Source organism: Chionomys nivalis, chromosome 16 (assembly GCF_950005125.1).
Source record: "Chionomys nivalis chromosome 16, mChiNiv1.1, whole genome shotgun sequence".
Lineage (NCBI taxonomy): Eukaryota > Metazoa > Chordata > Mammalia > Rodentia > Cricetidae > Chionomys > Chionomys nivalis.
The window spans coordinates 19,546,149-19,564,327 of NC_080101.1; the positions used below are offsets into that span (position 1 = coordinate 19,546,149).

Sequence of the window (18,179 nt, forward strand, 5' to 3'; positions counted from 1 at the left end):
TATTACTACTATCAACAATATTAAGAATTAAAAAAATTATCAATAAAAGCAAGAATTTAAAATGAAAAACAAGTTTCTTTTATTATAAAGAGCATTAATCATGTCACTGAATATTTGCTAAGAAAATGTGTGCATTATGTTGAACATTGCTTTAGGGAGAGATAAAGAATATAAAATGCTCGAAGAGGGATTAAATAAAACAACTACTGTATATTTTTTGTGCTTATTAATATATCTTGGTGTTTCTATGTTAGACTATTTGCTGCTATTCTTATCAGAGTAAATAGCAGAAAAATTGTGAGCAGCTCAATATTTAATTATAGCAAGAGATTATTAATGTTTGTATTAATAAGACAAACTTGTATGTATCATATCACTTATAGATATCCTAAAGGAGTTAGATGTCCTTAGGGTTTACATGGGAGGATGGATCTGGTACTTGTTAAATAACTTCTCTGGAAAGCAGGAGAAATGTCACATAGAAAGTATTTCTGGATGCTATTTTATTATTTAATATGGCTTTTTTCTTTCCTTATTATTAGTTAAGACACTTTTTAAGCTTTATGCACTCATCTACATCCTGATGTTATTCATAAACACCAAGTGCACATTTATCATTCGGTGCTCCAATATTCAAGATACCTACTCTTTAAACTAATTTTACTTGACTCTCACCAATTGGTTTTAAAGCATTTTGACAATTTGTTGTATTTTGCTTATTTTCAACACTGTGTTGAAGACTGGAATATGGCAGACTGTGTTTAAACAAGAGGGCCATATTATCTTCCCCCTCATTAGATGTTTCAGTGTGCTGCCTAGGATATTTACAAACATTGTATGATCTAAGCTCAGATGCCCTTCTGTATCTTGTGTATCTTGTGAAAGTGTGCAGAAGGTTTATAGGAAATCTGAACTCTTTGCCTTAAGACTTCCTCTCAGAAACATGTCACAGGAGCTCTTCCAGACAGATTGATGGCACTGTAGGACACAGGCGTCCCTTGGTCGGCCATTCACTCAGTACTGAGCTTCAGTCTTTTGTGCACCCTTCCTTGGGAACCTCTGCCACGCTTAGCTGCATTCTGGCGTGGACCCTACTGCTGAGTTTTCATCAGGCATCTTGTCACAGTCGGGGTACCTGCATCACAGGAAGAGAACCCTGGAGAGTTCCTGGGTAGAACTGTGCCTTCGCGGTTGATGGGGCGGAAATGATGTTCGGACCACAATTTTTCTTTTTAATTGTGATAAGGAAAAATAGCACCTGGATGTCCAGTAGAATGGACAGAGTGGCTCCCAGAGTGATTGCCCGTCTCGCTTGGCTCCTCGAGATTCTGAAATAGACACTCGTTGCAATGGAGAAAAACTGGCTCTCAGTCTTAGCAGTATTGCACTGGGAGAAGAAAATGATTTGGAATAATTTGAACAAAAAAACCCAAGATATTATATGGAATTGATCACATGGTCATGAAAAATCTCCCCACCCTAAAGAGTTCATTTTAACCCAAAGCATGCAGCTACGTTAAGCATGAACAACACACGGTGTAGCAGAAAGGGCTTTTCTTCTGTTCCCATTGTTCTTATCTATTGGCTATTGTACTTAGACTCTATATTAAAAGATGACTAACAGGGAATCAGGTGCACTAAACTGCGAAGCTTTACCTCTTCCTCCATCCTCCAAATCCAACCCCAGGTCTCACTCCAGCTCTCCCTTCTCCCCCTGCCCGTCTCAGGCGATCACACAGGTCCTCCTATCTTTCTTCCTGTACTCACTTTCTCCCAGCCCCCAACTCCAGCAGGCCTTCCCTGGTAGCCAGCAGGCTACTCTGGCCAGGGAAGCAGGAAGGCCAGCTTCAGATCTCTCTCACTCCTCTCCTCCATATCCAGGGTCCCAGTCTCATCCCAGCTCAGCAGCAGACCAGCTCGTCTGCCCCCATTTCCAGAACACTAAGCAGATCATAGCAGAGCATCACGCTTTCCTCCCTCCCGTGGACCCCTTAGCATCCCTTTCCAATTCTCTTCCCAAGCTCATTCTTAATATTCAGCTCCCAATACCTAGGAACACATTTTACCCCCAGTGACCACACCTACCAGGCAGGGCACCAGAAAGATTTTCTACCAGGCAATACACAGCTACCACTCTATCCTGAGAACCAGAAAGGGCAACAGCAAGCAAGGAACAAAACACCCACCCAACAAAGACAAGATCAAATATCAGTACCTAGAATTATAATAATTCCAAACCAAGATACAAGCATAAAAACACAATAGCAACCAAGACATTATGTCTCCATTAGAGTGAAGCAACCCTATCACAGTCGGCCCAGAATGTTGCAGCCTCACTAAAACACTAGACAAAGATACTTAAAACAGTCTCTTTGAATAGGATAGAGGTTCTTAAAGAGGGAATAAAAGAAAATCCATTAAAGCAATCAATGAGAACACAAACAAACAGTGGAAAGAAATGAATAAAACAGTTCATGATTGGAAAGTAGAAATAGAATCAACAGAGAAAACCCAAACTGAGGGAAATCTGGAAATGAAAAATTTAAGAACTTGAATAGGAACCTCAGAAGCAAGCCTCACTAACAATACAAGAGATAGAAGAGAGAATCTCAGGCACTGAAGACACAATAGTAGAAATGGGTATCTAAGAAAATGTTAAATCTTAAAAAAAAAATCCTGTCCCTAACCCTTCAGGAAACCTAGGACACTCTGAAAATACAAAATCTAAAATAATAGGAATATAGGAAGGAGGAGGAATCCAGATAAGGGCACAGAAAACATTTTCAACAAAATAATAGAAGAAAATTTCTCAAGTCTTAAGAAGAAGATGGGAAAAGATATAGACACCCAAAACCAAGCATTATGCAAAGGGCAAGAGACCTTGAAACACTCAGTCCTAAAAGGAATGTCTCCATCAAATCTCTTCTCTGAGGGATCAGGAAACCCCATGGAATAGGAGACAGAAAGAGTGCAAGAGCCAGAGAGGATGGAGGACACCAAGAAAATCAGGTTACACTTTTCCTATACTTGTGTTTGGAGTATTCATTCATATTTCCTTTAGTTGATTTGGGGTGCCCTCTTGGGTTACATACTATTTCACTAAGCATATGAACTGCCATATAACCCAGGATACTTCTGATTTCTGTAGTCTAAGGTATTTATAATACCTGTTTCTGTTTCTTTAGGAAAGAAATCAAGCCTATTTATTTATTATTTATTTATTGAATCACAAATTATTTTATTAGGCATGACATTCTTTTTTTAAATTGTAAATAGATTCGTTTCTGATATGATACATCCTGATGATAGTTTGCCTTCCCTCTGCTTATACAAGTTTCTCTCCATCTTCCTTCCCTCTGGATCCACTCCATTTCTGTCTCTAATTAGAAAACAATAGGCTTCTGAGAGATAAAAACCAAAAACAACAATATAATATATAACAAGAGGAAGCAAAAACTATTGTATCAAAGTTGGACACAACAACCCAACAGGAGGAGAAGACTTCCTAGAGCAGGGACAAGAGTCAGAGACCCTTGTTCTCACAATCAGAAGTCCCATAAAAAATATTAAGTTAATAGTTCTAATAAGTATGCCGAGGACCTGGTGTAGACCCTGTGCTTGCTGCTTCAGTCTGTGTGAGCTCGTGTGTACCTTGCTTAGTTGACTCAGAGGGCCTCATTCTCCTAGTATCCTCCAATCTCTCTGGTTCTTACAGACTTTCTACCTCCTTAGGAAGCAACTCTTTTAGTGTCAAAGAACCAACATAATTCAGACCACTTTCTATAGTCATGATGCCACAGTCCATGAATCCAAATTGAAAAGAAAAACTCTTAACATGTAGTATAAACATGGAACCTTAAAAAAATTTCTAAATAATTCTTAGATTACCGATATTATGATGGAAAAAATCAAAATATTCATAAACTTAACGATAGCATGTTTGCTATCAAAATTTGCGAAATAACAGAATTTTATTGTTCAATACATATACAGAGAAATACACACTGAATATCACTACACAGGGATCTCAAGGAACTAAGGAAAGAGGAAGAAAAGAAATCTGATGATATGTAGGGATAAAGTCTGAGATTTTGTTAGAAAGCTACAACGAGAATACACTAATTAAAAATGGACAAAGAACTAAATAGGTGTAACCTTCAAAAGCAGTTCTCCAGATGACTTTACCTATGACCCCCTCCACCTTATCAACATTGTCTAGTATTTGAGCACAAATTTATTTTAATATAAAGTTATTTTCATCTACTTGTCTGATTGATAGTAATTTCATTTGTTATTGTCTCTGACATGTAGTTTTTCTCTTTCAAACTGCCTTGAGTTTTAAAATTTCTGTTTAGAAACATAAAATTTAAATGGAGTGGGTGCATGACTAGTAATAGCCGTGCTAGTTATATTAAGTGAGATTTTGTAACTTTATAGCTTTATAAATAAATATGGTAGTGAAGTGTCTAGATTAATACCTATATCATCTGAATCATTATTATAGCACAGCCTCTATGCCATTATGGTTGACTTCAACCAATAGTCATTGACATTTATTTCATCCTTCATCTGATGTGAGAAATTACGGGGAAGAACCAACTCTGATAATTTGTAGATTTCTTGATTTCACTTTAACTTAATGTTGATTAAGTTTTTATATCAGAAAGGCTCTGGGAAAATGTGTGTGATTATGAAACTTCGTTGTTTTAGGAATAACAATGTTATACCATAAATAAGTAATGGTCATGTAGATATATAGACATTATGAAGACCTTACTGGTCTTCATAATTATGTTAGTTGTTGAGTAAAAACTTTAAGAAAAGAACATTTCTCTTTTGTTTGTTAAAGTTCACAGAACCTGACATGCTTGGGAAAATAGTAGTCTCATTAGAAATAGCCAAGACCACGAGTAAGAATGTTGAAAACAGTGCATAATGCCACTTAATTCTGAGAAATCTGAAGTATTTCTTCCCTTTCTTTTTCTTCCCCTGTTCTTAATCCCCTGGGAATAGCAACTGAAACCCTGTCAAGGCTGTACATAGTAAATTAAGTTTCACAGGGACCATTAAACTTTATTTTTAATTTCTCACTTTGCAAGATTTGTAAGTACCTATTAGCTTTTGCTTTTAAAACAATAGAACTTTTATCTTTAAGCTGAGAGAGTTTGCAATAAAGTTTTCAGAGGAACTATTAAATTTATTTTAAGATTTTTCTCTGGTAGGAATTGTAAATAGCCTAATTAAAAAGTTTTGACTGTTGAAAGAAAAAACTTTTTCCTAAGGTAAGTTTAAGGATATTTGTGCTCTGCTGCAGGATGAAGCTTCTCTGGTGATAGCTGAGGAAGACACTGTCCTATAGCAGGATGTACTTAGGAGTCATTTTATTGCTCTGTTCCTTTGGCAGAACAGTAGTATTTGATTTTCTCCTAGGTCCCTGGCCTGTATAGTCTCAGGCTCCTAGCCAGCCAAGCAGTATGGTTTCCAATGGGTCTTAGTTCAAATCAGATATTGGTTGGTTGTGCCCACAGACCTTGTGCCACTATTGCACCAGCACATCTAGCAGACAGATCACCATTGCAGATTGAAGGGTTTGTAGCTGGGTTATCGTTGACCTTTCTCCTTTGTTAGTATGCAAAGTACCTTCTGACACCATGAACACAAGTCTGTTTTAAAGAGTGCATATTGAAGCTATAGAACACACAAAATTAAGTAATTTTTAAAAAAATCAGAACAGTGGATGCCTCTATTGAGGCAGAGTAACTCAGGTATTAACTGAGATGGGACAAGAGGAAACTTTTTTGAAGTTATTGCTCTATATTTGTATAAGGATTCAAATAGCATAGGCATGCATTTTTCAAAACTGAATATGACATTAGTGTAAATTTATAGCATGCAAATTTTTATTGAAAATTTATATAATATATTCTTAACAATTTTCCCTTCTTATCTCCTCCCAGATCCCCACCCCCTACATTCCCACCTATCCAACTCCACACCTTCTTTCTCTTTCTTTAGAAAACAGGCCAAAAAACCCCACAATATTTCTGAAACAAAAAAGCATAAGAGACAAGATTCACCCCCCCACACACATATATACACACATACGCAAACACACAACTATAAAAACACAAAATCAAAACTCATAATGTACAGGCATAATAGCAGTAAGATAAAAAATCCAAGCAAATCAATATTGCACACACACACAAACTACAAAACACCATTGAGTTTGTTTTGTGTTGGCCACCTACTACTGGGCATGGGGACTGTCCTTAAGTGTGGCTTATAGAGTCAGTGGAAGTCCATTGAAGAAAACCAATTTTTCCTTTGCAAGCAATTGTCCATTGGAGGTTCCTTCTTGGGGAGCTGGGAAACCATATTCACATTCCTGTAAATCTCTAATTGAAATGAAAACTATAAATATTTAACTGTAAGGAATGACATGATGAACTACTTATGAGAAAAAACGTAATGACATCTACAGATTCTTTTAAAATATATCAAAAGAGGAACAGAGAACAGACTCGTCACCCTAAATAAATCTAGAAAACTATGAAAGGCCGAAGCTGGTTGGCAGGTACATGATGCTCAGTATTAGTTTTTCTCTGATCCCCTTTATGTTGGAAAGATTTAGAATGCACATGGTTTCATTGGAGAAATACATAAAATTTGTGAAGTCTATGGTCCTTGGAAGAATTTATCTGTGATTGAGGGAAAGGTAGTATTTGAATCCTAAGTGGTATAATTATAAATTTTATTTTCATTGAAAATAGATTTTTTCATAAAATATATTTTGATTACACTTTTTCCTCCCCCTACTCCTTACCTCCTCTTGCATCCAGATCCATGCCCTTTCTGTCTCTCCTTAGAAAACAAAAATGAGCCAAAGAAAAGGCACAAGAAATGCATATTAGAAGCTGAGACACACATTCACACCCACAAGAATCCCACAAAAACATGGTTTGGAATTGGAGAGTAGTGAAGAAGTAGTCAGATCTAGGTTGTGTTTGAATGTAGAATAGATAGAATTTGCTGGTGGGCTGGATACAGATGCTGCACTTCCTGAAAGGGGAAAGTGCTATGGGACAATGGTTTGTACCCTGTCAATTGTATTTTAATAAAATGCTGATTGACCAGTAGGCAAGCAGAAAGTATAGGTGGGACAACCAGGCAGGAAGTATAGGCGGGGCAACAGGAACAGGAGAATTCTGGGAAGAGGAAAGCTTATTTTGCAGTCGTGACCCAGCCACAGAAGAAGCAAGATATGACTGCCTCACTGAATAAGGTTCTGAGCCATGTGGCTAACATAGACAAGAATAATGGGCTAATATAAGTTATAAGAGTTAATAAGAAGCCTGAGCTAATGGGCCAATCAGTTTATAACTAATGTAGACCCCTGTTCATTTCTTTGGGGCTAAATGGCTGTGGGACCTGCTGCGACAGAAAACCTCAGACAACAGGAAAGACTCAAAGGAGAGTAGTTTGAAGATGGGACATTAAAGTTTCTATTTTGGACATGCCCTTACAATGCTGTTAAAGTGGGTCTCAGGGATAGTGATACATATAGAAGTCACTGTTGTATATGTTAATCTTTTTAGTTTGATCTTTTTTTTTAAGTTTTTTTTTAGTTTGATCATTCTTAAGTTACAGTTTCAGTAAGCTAGTTCAGGCATTACATCTGTGTGTAACTGGACTGGGTAGACTCTATCAAATCTGTTAGAATCTTCCAATGTCCAGAATGAAGAAGACCTTATATATAACCTGAAGGAATATCATTTTAATTCATGATATTGCTACAGTAGTTGCATGTATTGCATATATTACAATAACACTATACACACATTAAAAAAATTCTCTTAAAAGACAAATAGGTGCCAGTAGGATGGCTTAGTGAGTAAAGATGCTTGCCACAAACACTGATGATTTGAGTTCCACACCTAGGAAGGAGAGAACTGACTCATGAAAGTTATCTCCTGACCACCACTCCTGTGCTATCCTTTTCGTGCACACACATAACACACACAAATAAATAAGTGTAATAAACTTATCTCTTAAAAAGAAAAATATACCTTACAAAAAGTTAAATAATGATTCAATGAATCATCTGATATAGGCCCACTTTGTTATAATCTGTGGGATTCCAAAGCCAGATAATTCCCATAATGAACTTTTGATAAGCCAATAGCTGTGTGTGTAGCTAAAGAGAACACATATCTTAAGTACTTCAGCTTAACCACATTGCTGTAGGAGTTTAAGTGAAGGGAACTGAGATAGAGGGATGCCAGCACTTGAGTTCAGAGAGGGCACTTGAGAAACATGGTGAACTTGTAGAGAAGACCAGAGTGAGGGAGTTTTAGAATGACAGCTGTAAGGATTGCTCCGGTAATGGAAAAAACTTTATGTTTCTTTACTACAAGAGAGCCAACACATTGACTTTGTGAATGCATTGCTTCACTCACTCATTCAGCACACACTGTGTTTTGTTTGTTTGCTTTGTTTTTCTTTTTACTCTGCTCTTTTGGGTGCCCTCCACCCAGCTCCCAAATAAATACACAGAGACTTATTCTTACTTATGAATGCCCAGTGTTAGCTTGGCTTATTTCTAGCCAGTTGTTCTTAAATTATCCAAGTATCCCATCTACCATTTGCCTCCAGGCTTTTACCTTTCTCTACTCTATATGTCTTTCTTTTTACTCTGCTGCTAGCTGTGTGGCTGGCCTCTGATATCCTCCTCTCCTCCTTTTCTCACTCGATATCCCTCTCTTCTTCCTTTTATTCTCTCTGCCTGGCAGTCTTGCCTACCCTTTCTCCTACTTAGCTTTTGGCCATTCATCTCTTTATTAGAGCAATCATGTGTTTTAGACAGGCAAAGTAAAACAGCTTCACAGAGTTAAACAAACGCAACATAAAAGAATGCAACTGATCTTTGCATTAAACAAATATTACACATATTCCATAACAACACACTTTCTTTTTTTAAGGGGAGAAAGGGCACATTTTGGTTCACAATTTTAGGGTATAACCCATTATAGGAAGTCATGATAACAGGAGCTAACGGGAGTTAATTACCATTGCCCTCAATCAGAAAGATGAATGCAATTTTTCAGTTCACTTTCTCAAGGAAAGGTACAATCACAGTTCAAGACAATCCCCTAGACTTGTGCAGAGGCTCATATTCCAGGTGATTTCCTCTGTTCTGGATATTAATGAACAGTTTGTTTTTGTTTTAATTTTTGTGACAGGTAGTGAAGTTAAGATTTGCTTTGACAAATAATATTGGAAGACAAAAACTCCTTGTGCATGTGAATGAGGTGTATGCATGTGTGGTGCATGTGTATGTGTGTGTGTGTGCATTTTCCTGGGTACATGTGGAGGCCACAGGAGGACATGAGGTGTTCTGTTCTGTCTCTCTTTATCTTATTCACTTGAGACAGGGCATCTCATGGAACCTAGAACTAGGCTGGAAGCTAGCAAACCCTAGTAATCCTTCTGTCTCCACAGCATGTGGGTTTCAGGTTCTTGTGAGTCATGTCTAGCTTTTCGAATGGGTGCTGGCATCTGAACTCCAGTCCTTGTGAACATACAACAAGCTCATCCACTGGGCTGTCTTAGGGAAAAAATGCTTAACTTGAGAGTTTTTACTGCCCTTCTTCCATAACAGATCCAGACTTCTCAACTTCTTTAAAATCCATCTTTCTCTAAATTCCTTGCCTTAGCAGGATAGATTGCTTTGCATGAAAAAGATGACCATGATTAAGGGAGGAGCAGAGGAGAGGTTGAAAACCGTAGGATGATTGGGCAATAAGAAATGTTGGGAAGCAGCTGTGAACTGAAAGCAATAGGGATTTTCGAAGTTCTGCTGTGGTTCAGCATTTTTAAAGACGCTCGGGTATGGATGCTAAAAGTGCTTTGCTTGATTCCAATCATGGTTCTTTCTTTGGTAAGAAGGAACCGTGTTGATGCTGGTTTTATAAGGGTTGTGATGCAATTCCAATACCCATTAAAAGAGGCAGACGATGGGTTGTGTTCTTTCTTTCTTTGCTTTATATTAAATGAGCACAAATCCTAAGTGTATGGTTTTACACACTTTTCTAACATAAGCACCATTCAGACACTGTCTCTTGTCCTCAGATGCCCATCTTGCCTTTCATGTAAGCTTTTTCTGGGTTCTAGCAGAGAACTGGCCTCAGATTCTGCTTCTTCATCAACCTTAGCAGGAAGAATGCTACTTTTCTCAAATTGGAGCAGAATTTGGGACTGAGTGTAATTCGCCTGACTTGACTGACTTGCTGTGTGGAATTAATCCCTGGAGTAAAGGGGATCATTTAATTTGCTAGCCCTATGTTCAGTGCTCACCACTATTTCCAGGAGGAAGGGTTAGCTTTTCCCAGCACCACATGGACTCGAAGGAAAGACTAGGAAGTTGTAAAATGAAAGGATATTTTCTTTATCATTAGAGGAGATTCTAGACTATAGAAAAATGAGTATTGAATCTAAAATGAATAAAAAGGAAACTTAATAAAAAGAAGTAGATGATGGGTGGATAAAGGAAGCCCAAGAATAATGGCAGAAAGAAGGGGAAGACAAAAATAAGGAATAAAGAAATAGAGGGTAAAATGAAGATAGAAGACACGAAAAAGGTTGATTTGATGAAGAACTACATATTTATTTATTAGATTTATTTAGAAGGGATTTATTAGAAGAACTGTGCAGAGCTAGAGAGTCTGCAAATACTATGATATTCAGAAAATTTACATGACATATGTTGAAATCAATTGGCATTTCATCCTTGGTCTTTCAAGCAGACTTTGGAAACACAACATCTCATTTGCTCCCAGGCTGAGTAGCATGTGCCTCAAGGCCTTTTATATTTTTCTGAAGATACAAATGTTTACTCAAAATTTTCTTCACAGCTTCCTTTACCTCCTTATTCCTCAAACTGTAGATGATGGGATTCAACATTGGAGTCAGCACACCATAAGACAGCCCAATGATTTCATCAGATGCGTTGGTGTGCTTTGACTTGGGTTTCATATACATAAAAAGGGCCGAACCATAGAATAAGATGACCACAGTTAAGTGGGCTGAGCAGGTAGAAAAGGCTTTCTTCCTTCCTTCAGCAGAATTAATTCTCAGGATGGAGGAAAGAATAAAAATATAGGACACAAAAATTAACAGCAGAGGAACCATTAGCAAAACAATACTGGCCACCGTCATGATAAGCACATTCATGGTGATATCTGAGCATACAAGTTTAAGAAGAGCCAGGATCTCACAGGTAAGGTGATCAATGATATTATGACCACAGAAAGGCAACACCATTGTCGAGACTGTTTGCACTAGAGAGTTCAGACAGCCTATGACCCAGGACCACACAGCCATGTGCACATATAACACCTTGTTCATGATTACAGGGTACCTCAGTGGATTGCAGATGGCTACATACCTATCGTAGGCCATCACAGCTAGGAGGACACACTCTGTGGAGCCCAAGCCAAGGGAGATAACCATTTGCAGAGCACAACCAAGGAAGGTGATGGATTTTTTCTCTGACATAAACATGATAAGCATTTGAGGAATGGATGAGGATGTGTAACAGATGTCCAAAAAGGAGAGGTTCCCAAGAAAGAAGTACATAGGGGTATGGAGTCGAGAGTCCAGGATACTAACGACAATGAGGAGACTGTTTCCCAGAAGTATTATCAAGTACATGATGAGACAGAGCACAGACAGGAAAAGCTGGACTTCTGGATACTGAGATAGGCCCACGAGGAAGAATTCCGTCACTGCAGAATAATTTCCCATCTCCACACACTTCCCTCACCTGCAGAGTTCACACAAAGACGTGACTCAAGGAAACTTAGGATTTTGATAGAGATCCATAATGTAACTTTCAGATGTAGTATATACTTAGGACGTCTCCTAGAAGTGACCATGGCAGGGTTACGATATTTTCCACTAATAATGAAAGAGACACAGACAGGTAATACTGCTTTGCATCAAATGGCAGCGGAGGCCTGGACTTGTGCTAGCAATTAGGTCCCTAATTGAAGGCAATCTCAGGTCAACTTCTTTCAAGTGTGGTCACATTAGTATTTTTATTAGTGAATATTTTGGAATAAAGCTGTATCTTTTTTTTTTTGACACCATTTCTCTGTGTATCCCCGACTGTCCTTGAACTTGTTCTGTAGAACAAGCTGGCCTTCAACTCAGAGATCTGCCTGCCTCTGCCTCCCAAGTGCTGGGATTAAAGCTAAACCATTACCAGCTAAGCTGTATCCTATTAAAGCTGGGTCTAAAAGTATCATTTAGATTTGTGCCTTGCCACCACTTTAGACTATTGCCCATTTAAATTACTTAACTTTTAGCATTGTGGCTAGGAAGGCTAGTGCCAGCTAGAGAAATGACCAAAACAATAATGTTTTGGTAATTCGTTTTGTGAATTAAATTAGGTGGAATCCAATTTGCAATCCTATATTGCATAATAGGTAGTGCAATATGTCACTATAAATGAACATAGTATAATAAAATACATAATAAAACAATTTAAAATATATGTTCATATTTAATAAATTATGTTTTCCAAGTCTAGTCGACTGAAAAGGAAAAAGATGATTTAAATAAAAATGTTAAAGGGCTTGTATGTGGTGGTACACACATTTAATCTCAGCGCTTGATAGTCAGAGGTGGTGAATTTCTGTGAGTTTGAGGCCAGCCTGGACCACATAGCAATTTCTGGACCAGTCAGGGCTACATAGTAAGATCCTATCTCAAAAACACTCTGATATTAGAGTAAAGGAATTAAGGTATAATAGAAGCATCTTTCCTTGGAGCATCTGAACAGTGAGGAGTCTGGAGACCATGAAGCTTGGTTCACAGGAACTTCCAAACTCTGAGGATGCTTGGATCCTGTCTTGTATAGTTTTGCTCAGCCTGGAATCCACTCTTCTTAAGTAGAAATCATCAAGAATTATATTTCTTCCTTTTACAACTTTTCAGTGCCTTATAATCTCTATTTTCTCTGCCATTTATCTCCTATCTAGGAGTTTTAAATTTTCAAATTTCATTTTTTGCAAGATAAGACAATATAGCTTTATAAGTACTTAGTAATAAATATTTTTTATTTCAGTTTTTATATTTTGTGCTTTAAGTGAGATCCCAAGATAGTCCATAGTAGTTTTGTTTTGGGCTACCAGGCTTTTGTATGTGATGAAACTAATGGCTAATTTTTGAGCACTTCATTGTTACCTAATTATACTTTTGCAAGTGAAATGAGCGCCTTAACTCATTAAGTCCAACTATAGAGTCAGCCGTCTGAACCAGTAGACCAGAACGTCTCTCACAGCCTCCTACACAAATTCTCAGCAAGAGGCAACTATTAGGAAGAAGTTCCTTCTTGCTGTGTTAAACTTAATAGCAAGCTGCACTTGTTTGACTTTGAATCATAAGTGTGATACAGAGGAAAACTCTGAAGGCTGGATCATAGCCTCCTTCTGTAACAGTTACACAGTTACTGGAATGAGCATCATCAAGAACAATGATGTGAGAATCCTCCCCATCTCACTTCCCTCTATCAACCACGCACCTGGAATCCTCCAGCCTCTGTTGTTTATGCTGCAAATCAATACACACTTTAGAGTCTTAAGTGGCCTAGTTGTTGCCTTTTCTTCCATCTCCATGTGGCTTATTTTTCTGTTCTGTTCTGTTCTGTTTGTCTTATAGCTGTAGCTCTGCATCCGTAAAACAACCCTTGTTCCATTTCTCCTGTACTTATTTCCTAGGGTGTCTAAGCATGATCATAGACTAGTTATATAAGGGATTGTACCCTAAATCTTGTCTTCACTATCATAGCTCCTGTTTTCTGGGCTGTAGTGGAATGGAGATTTTTCTTCTTCATCTTATCGTATATGTATCCATATTATATATTTTCTTTGATGCCCTTGTATCAAAAGAGCTTAAAGACATGGGTGAAGGGCTCATGGCAAGGCTGGTCAAATGTGAGGGCACTTTCATCTTTTGTGGAACGGGACAGGTCAAATGTTCTTTCTCCATTTCCTTTCCATGTCGGTGATGGGGAACCTCCTTCAGCCAAAGGCCTTTGAGAGGCTGGACCAGCCATGGCGTGGCCTTGGGTACCTAGAAGCCTATGGGACTGTTTTCTCGCTTGTTCCCTGCTTGCCACACCTGGATGGTCGATCCTTTCCTGTTTCCTAGTTGTGATCTATGAGTTCCCTTTTAATAAAGAACACCTTAGTATACCCTATTCGGAGCTAATGTGGGATTATTTGATTCACGCTTTCCCCCCACCCCCATCTGACCTGTTCTGCTTCAGTTCTTTTCCTCCTGAGAACACCTGGACAGTGCTTCTGGCAAAGGTTTAAACAGAAACGATGGCAATCATATTTTAACACATTAGGAAGCACTTTTGTTTCCTCCCTGTACTTGACTTTGCTATCTAGACACACTGACCACAAGGACTGACTCCCACAAAGGAACAAGTCCAGGAAGAATTTTTAATTTTTAGAATATAATTGTCAATTAAGAAGAGAAAGGGAAGACAAAAGGAAGAATAAAGAAAGACTGAATACTTACAATCTGCTGAGAGCGTGTGAACAGAACACGTGAACCATGGCAGCGGGGCTATTGAGGGGAAAAGGGTGAAGGGGTTGTGGCATCTTTCTCTGTTCAAAAATGAATCCAGGCCAGGCAAGCTATTGCTTTTAGGTAAAGGATAAGGTAGAGAAATGAAAATCAGTAACCACGCAGAACGAACTAAAAGTTCACCCAAAGCACACAAAAGCTGTTTTTGGTTACTCACTGTCCTCTTCCCTCCCTCTTCTGGTGTTTCACTCTGCTGTGATGGAGCCAAGGAAGGAGTTCATGGGTGTGTCCCCTCCAGTATCTTTCATCAGTTTCTCCAAAAAACACCAATAGAAGTAGAAATAAACTCTTCCTGGCTGTCCTGGAACTTGCTTTTTAGACCAGTCTGACATTAAACTCAGAGATCTGCCTGCCTTTGCCTCCCAAGTGCTGGGATTAAAGGTGTGCACCAGCACCGCCTGGCAGAAAGACAATGTACATGCTACCTTATGCAACTTCAAGGTGATCTTTAGCCCAGGCACCAATCAAACCCGTCTTTCATCCCTTGAAATCAGAAACTGAAATAATGACTACTCTTCCCAGGGCTTTGCATCGACTGCGTTCTCTCGTCTTTGGATTTTTAATTACTAACTTTTCTTTGTGCACAAGCACATGCTATTTTACTAAGATAGAAAACTTACAGCTCAAGCTGTTTTCTAAGAGCATCCTCATCATGCTCTTGCTATGTGCTCTCTTACTGAACACAGACTATGCCATGTACAGTAGGATTCACGATAGGGTTCTATTGTCAGTATTTGACTTTCAAAATGGACACGGGGTTCAAAATCCATATGGTAGGTATTTATTACCATTTAAGAAAAAAGTAATTTATGTGTTACCTACCACATACTCAAATGAAAATAGCATAACTTATTTTTTTGATATAAGTCACTTGTATGACATAAAAATTCAAGTTTATTCAACACTTTTCTTAACTTTGAACTTTTTATTCTTTTTTTGCCGTTTTTATTTTTATTTTTTATTTTTATTTATTTATTAAAGATTTCTGCCTCCTCCCCGCCACCGCCTCCCAATTCTTTCCCCCTCCCCTGATCAAGTCCTCCTCCCTTGTCAGCCCAAAGAACAATCAGGGTTCCCTGCCCTATGGGAAGTCCAAGGACCACCCACCTCCATCCAGGTCTAGTAAGGTGAGCATCCAAACTGCCTAGGCTCCCCCAAAGCCAATACATAGCATAACTTATTAAACTAAAATAGCCTTTACCTTAATTTGTCAGAGCAGAGACAATTTAATTTGCAGACACACATACAAAGAATACAGGGCACATTAAACCATATGTTAAAATGATGTCTTTTATTTTTATTAATTCACAGAATTCCAAATTTATTGTAATATATGAAACAAATAGCTAAAAACCCCCAATGGATTGCTATCTAACTGGATATAAAAAGAGTATTGGATGGCCTACAGCATCCTTTCTTGATGCAAACATTTGGTAATCTAGACCAAGGAAGATCATTAAGATGGTAAAGATGACCTTTGTCAAATTATTAGTCACCACATCACAAATGATGAGATGTTGATGTGTATCCCTAAGATTCACTGCAAATATATTATTAATTAACATTTCCACCAAAGCATCTAATAATAGAATAAACAACAATAAATAACCATGCATGTGCTGTTATTATTTTAAGTCAAATTATGTTTTAGTAGCTGTTATAAGTTTTCCTTCAGGAATCAGAGATCTATTACGTGAAGGCCATGGTGTGACAAGCAAAAAGACCTAGTGTCACATACAACACCCATGAAAGGTGTCGTCTTAGAGCAGAGTTAAGGACAGTGGCGGACAATGCCCATAGCACACGGAAAATAATTAAACTTTCGGACACTATAAATGATGATGACTTCATATACATAACTAGAGAAGTTGAGATTTTTATCTCTAATGTAGGACTTGAGGTATTAATAATCAAACACTATTTCCAAATAAATTTTAGCTAACCTTATTTTACTATTATAAATATCAGAAAGGACTTTTTCAAATTTTCCTCAAAGGAACCTCCAGAACTTTGATGTGAGTTTTCTCTAAAGCCCAAGTAGTAAATGGAGCCATAATGGGCAGAACTGGAGAAAGGCTTTATGCTACTTCTTGGACAGTAGGTGGATGCAATGCCTTTGATGCTCTGATTTGGGCTCGCAAAATTCATACAGATACCCCTATCAGCAGACAGGTTTATACAGATTCAATCACGGAAAAATAATTCTGTAACTCACTGGTTAGAATGTGCTCAAGTTTAGCAGTGCTGTAAGGCTACACTGTAACTATCTATCTAGTAGTGACACATACACACACACACACACACGCACACACACATGCAAAGAAGGGAGACTTGTGGGTCAGGAGGGCGTGTGTGGAGCAACACCCAGGGCATTGTTACCTCTGCCCTCTTTGCTCTTCTTTCTGTTGTAGGTAACGTTTTGCTTCCTGGTCCTTCTGGCTGTGCTGCTCTGCCTCGACAGGCTTAGGCTTAGTGGGAGATTGATCCTTTTTCTTGTGCATCAGCAAAGGAAGGGGAACCAAATATGGGTCAAAAAGCACTCCCATGCCTTTTTTTTTTTTTTTTTGAAAGAGCAGTGCATTGTTTGTAGAGTGTTGTTCACTCTGGTTCTGACTGTACTCCAAGGAATCACTGAACAGTTTGCCATTCACTCGCTTTGGAAGGTTTCTTTAGGAAAACATATTCTGCACTAATGATGACAGTTGTACCCTTCTTCCTCCAGATTTCTAACTGTTTAGAAGTCCTTTCCTTCTTGACAAGAAAGATGTTTGTCTAAAGAAATGAGTTCTAGGAGCTCTAAAAGGAGTTGATACTAAACAGCTTTGGGGAAGGTAAAATTAAATCTTCTTTCTTTCTTAGTTCCTTCCTTCCTTCCTTTCTTTCTTTCTTTCTTTCTTTCTTTCTTTCTTTCTTTCTTTCTTTCTTTCTTTCTTTCTTTCTTTTCTTTTCTTTCTTTCCAGAACTATTCTACCCTTCTTACTACCACCATCATGTGGATACAGAGTGAATTCTTTCATTGCTCAGAATGCAGTAGAAGCTTAATTCACTTACCTTATGGACTCTTCCTCTGAGCAAGGGCTTAGTTGTAGGATTGATTAGAAGAGGCATTCCGTTCAATTACTTTTGGTCTGCAGCCATAGCAACCTGCTGTGAGTGGTCCTCTCACCTCCACTTCTGTCGGCAAGGTGTTTTTGTGGAGTACTGTGTTTCTCAAGAGGAGCTGTTTGGGACAAGAGACTTTATCCAGAGTTGTCTCTGTGACTTCTCGGCTGTATAAATCTTGCACAGATTACACTTAACTCAAGCATCACATAGATAGACTAACAGTGTCTAAATTTTAGGGTTATCATGAAGATTAACACAATACCCAAAAGATCTTAGCAGAAAGGGTGCATAATGATATAGTATGTTCAATTCCTAGGCTACCATTTTTTCATCTTTTAAGTGAGCAGAAGTCAATTTAAAATTTTATTCATAAGTAACAAGGTTATTTCCTTCAAGAAATAATTTCCTATTTC

General features: G+C 38.2%; 1 protein-coding gene across 1 annotated transcript; it reads right to left on the reverse strand.

The window, feature by feature from the left end:
• Window positions 1-1,068: 1,068 nt before the first annotated feature.
• LOC130888258 (olfactory receptor 13D1) lies at window positions 1,069-11,805 on the reverse strand. Its single transcript, XM_057791180.1, has 3 exons — window positions 10,896-11,805; window positions 4,006-4,060; window positions 1,069-1,135 (listed from the first exon to the last, which is right to left on the reverse strand). The coding sequence occupies exons 1-3, from the start codon at window positions 11,803-11,805 to the stop codon at window positions 1,069-1,071; spliced, it is 1,032 nt and encodes a 343-aa protein (XP_057647163.1).
• Window positions 11,806-18,179: the final 6,374 nt, after the last annotated feature.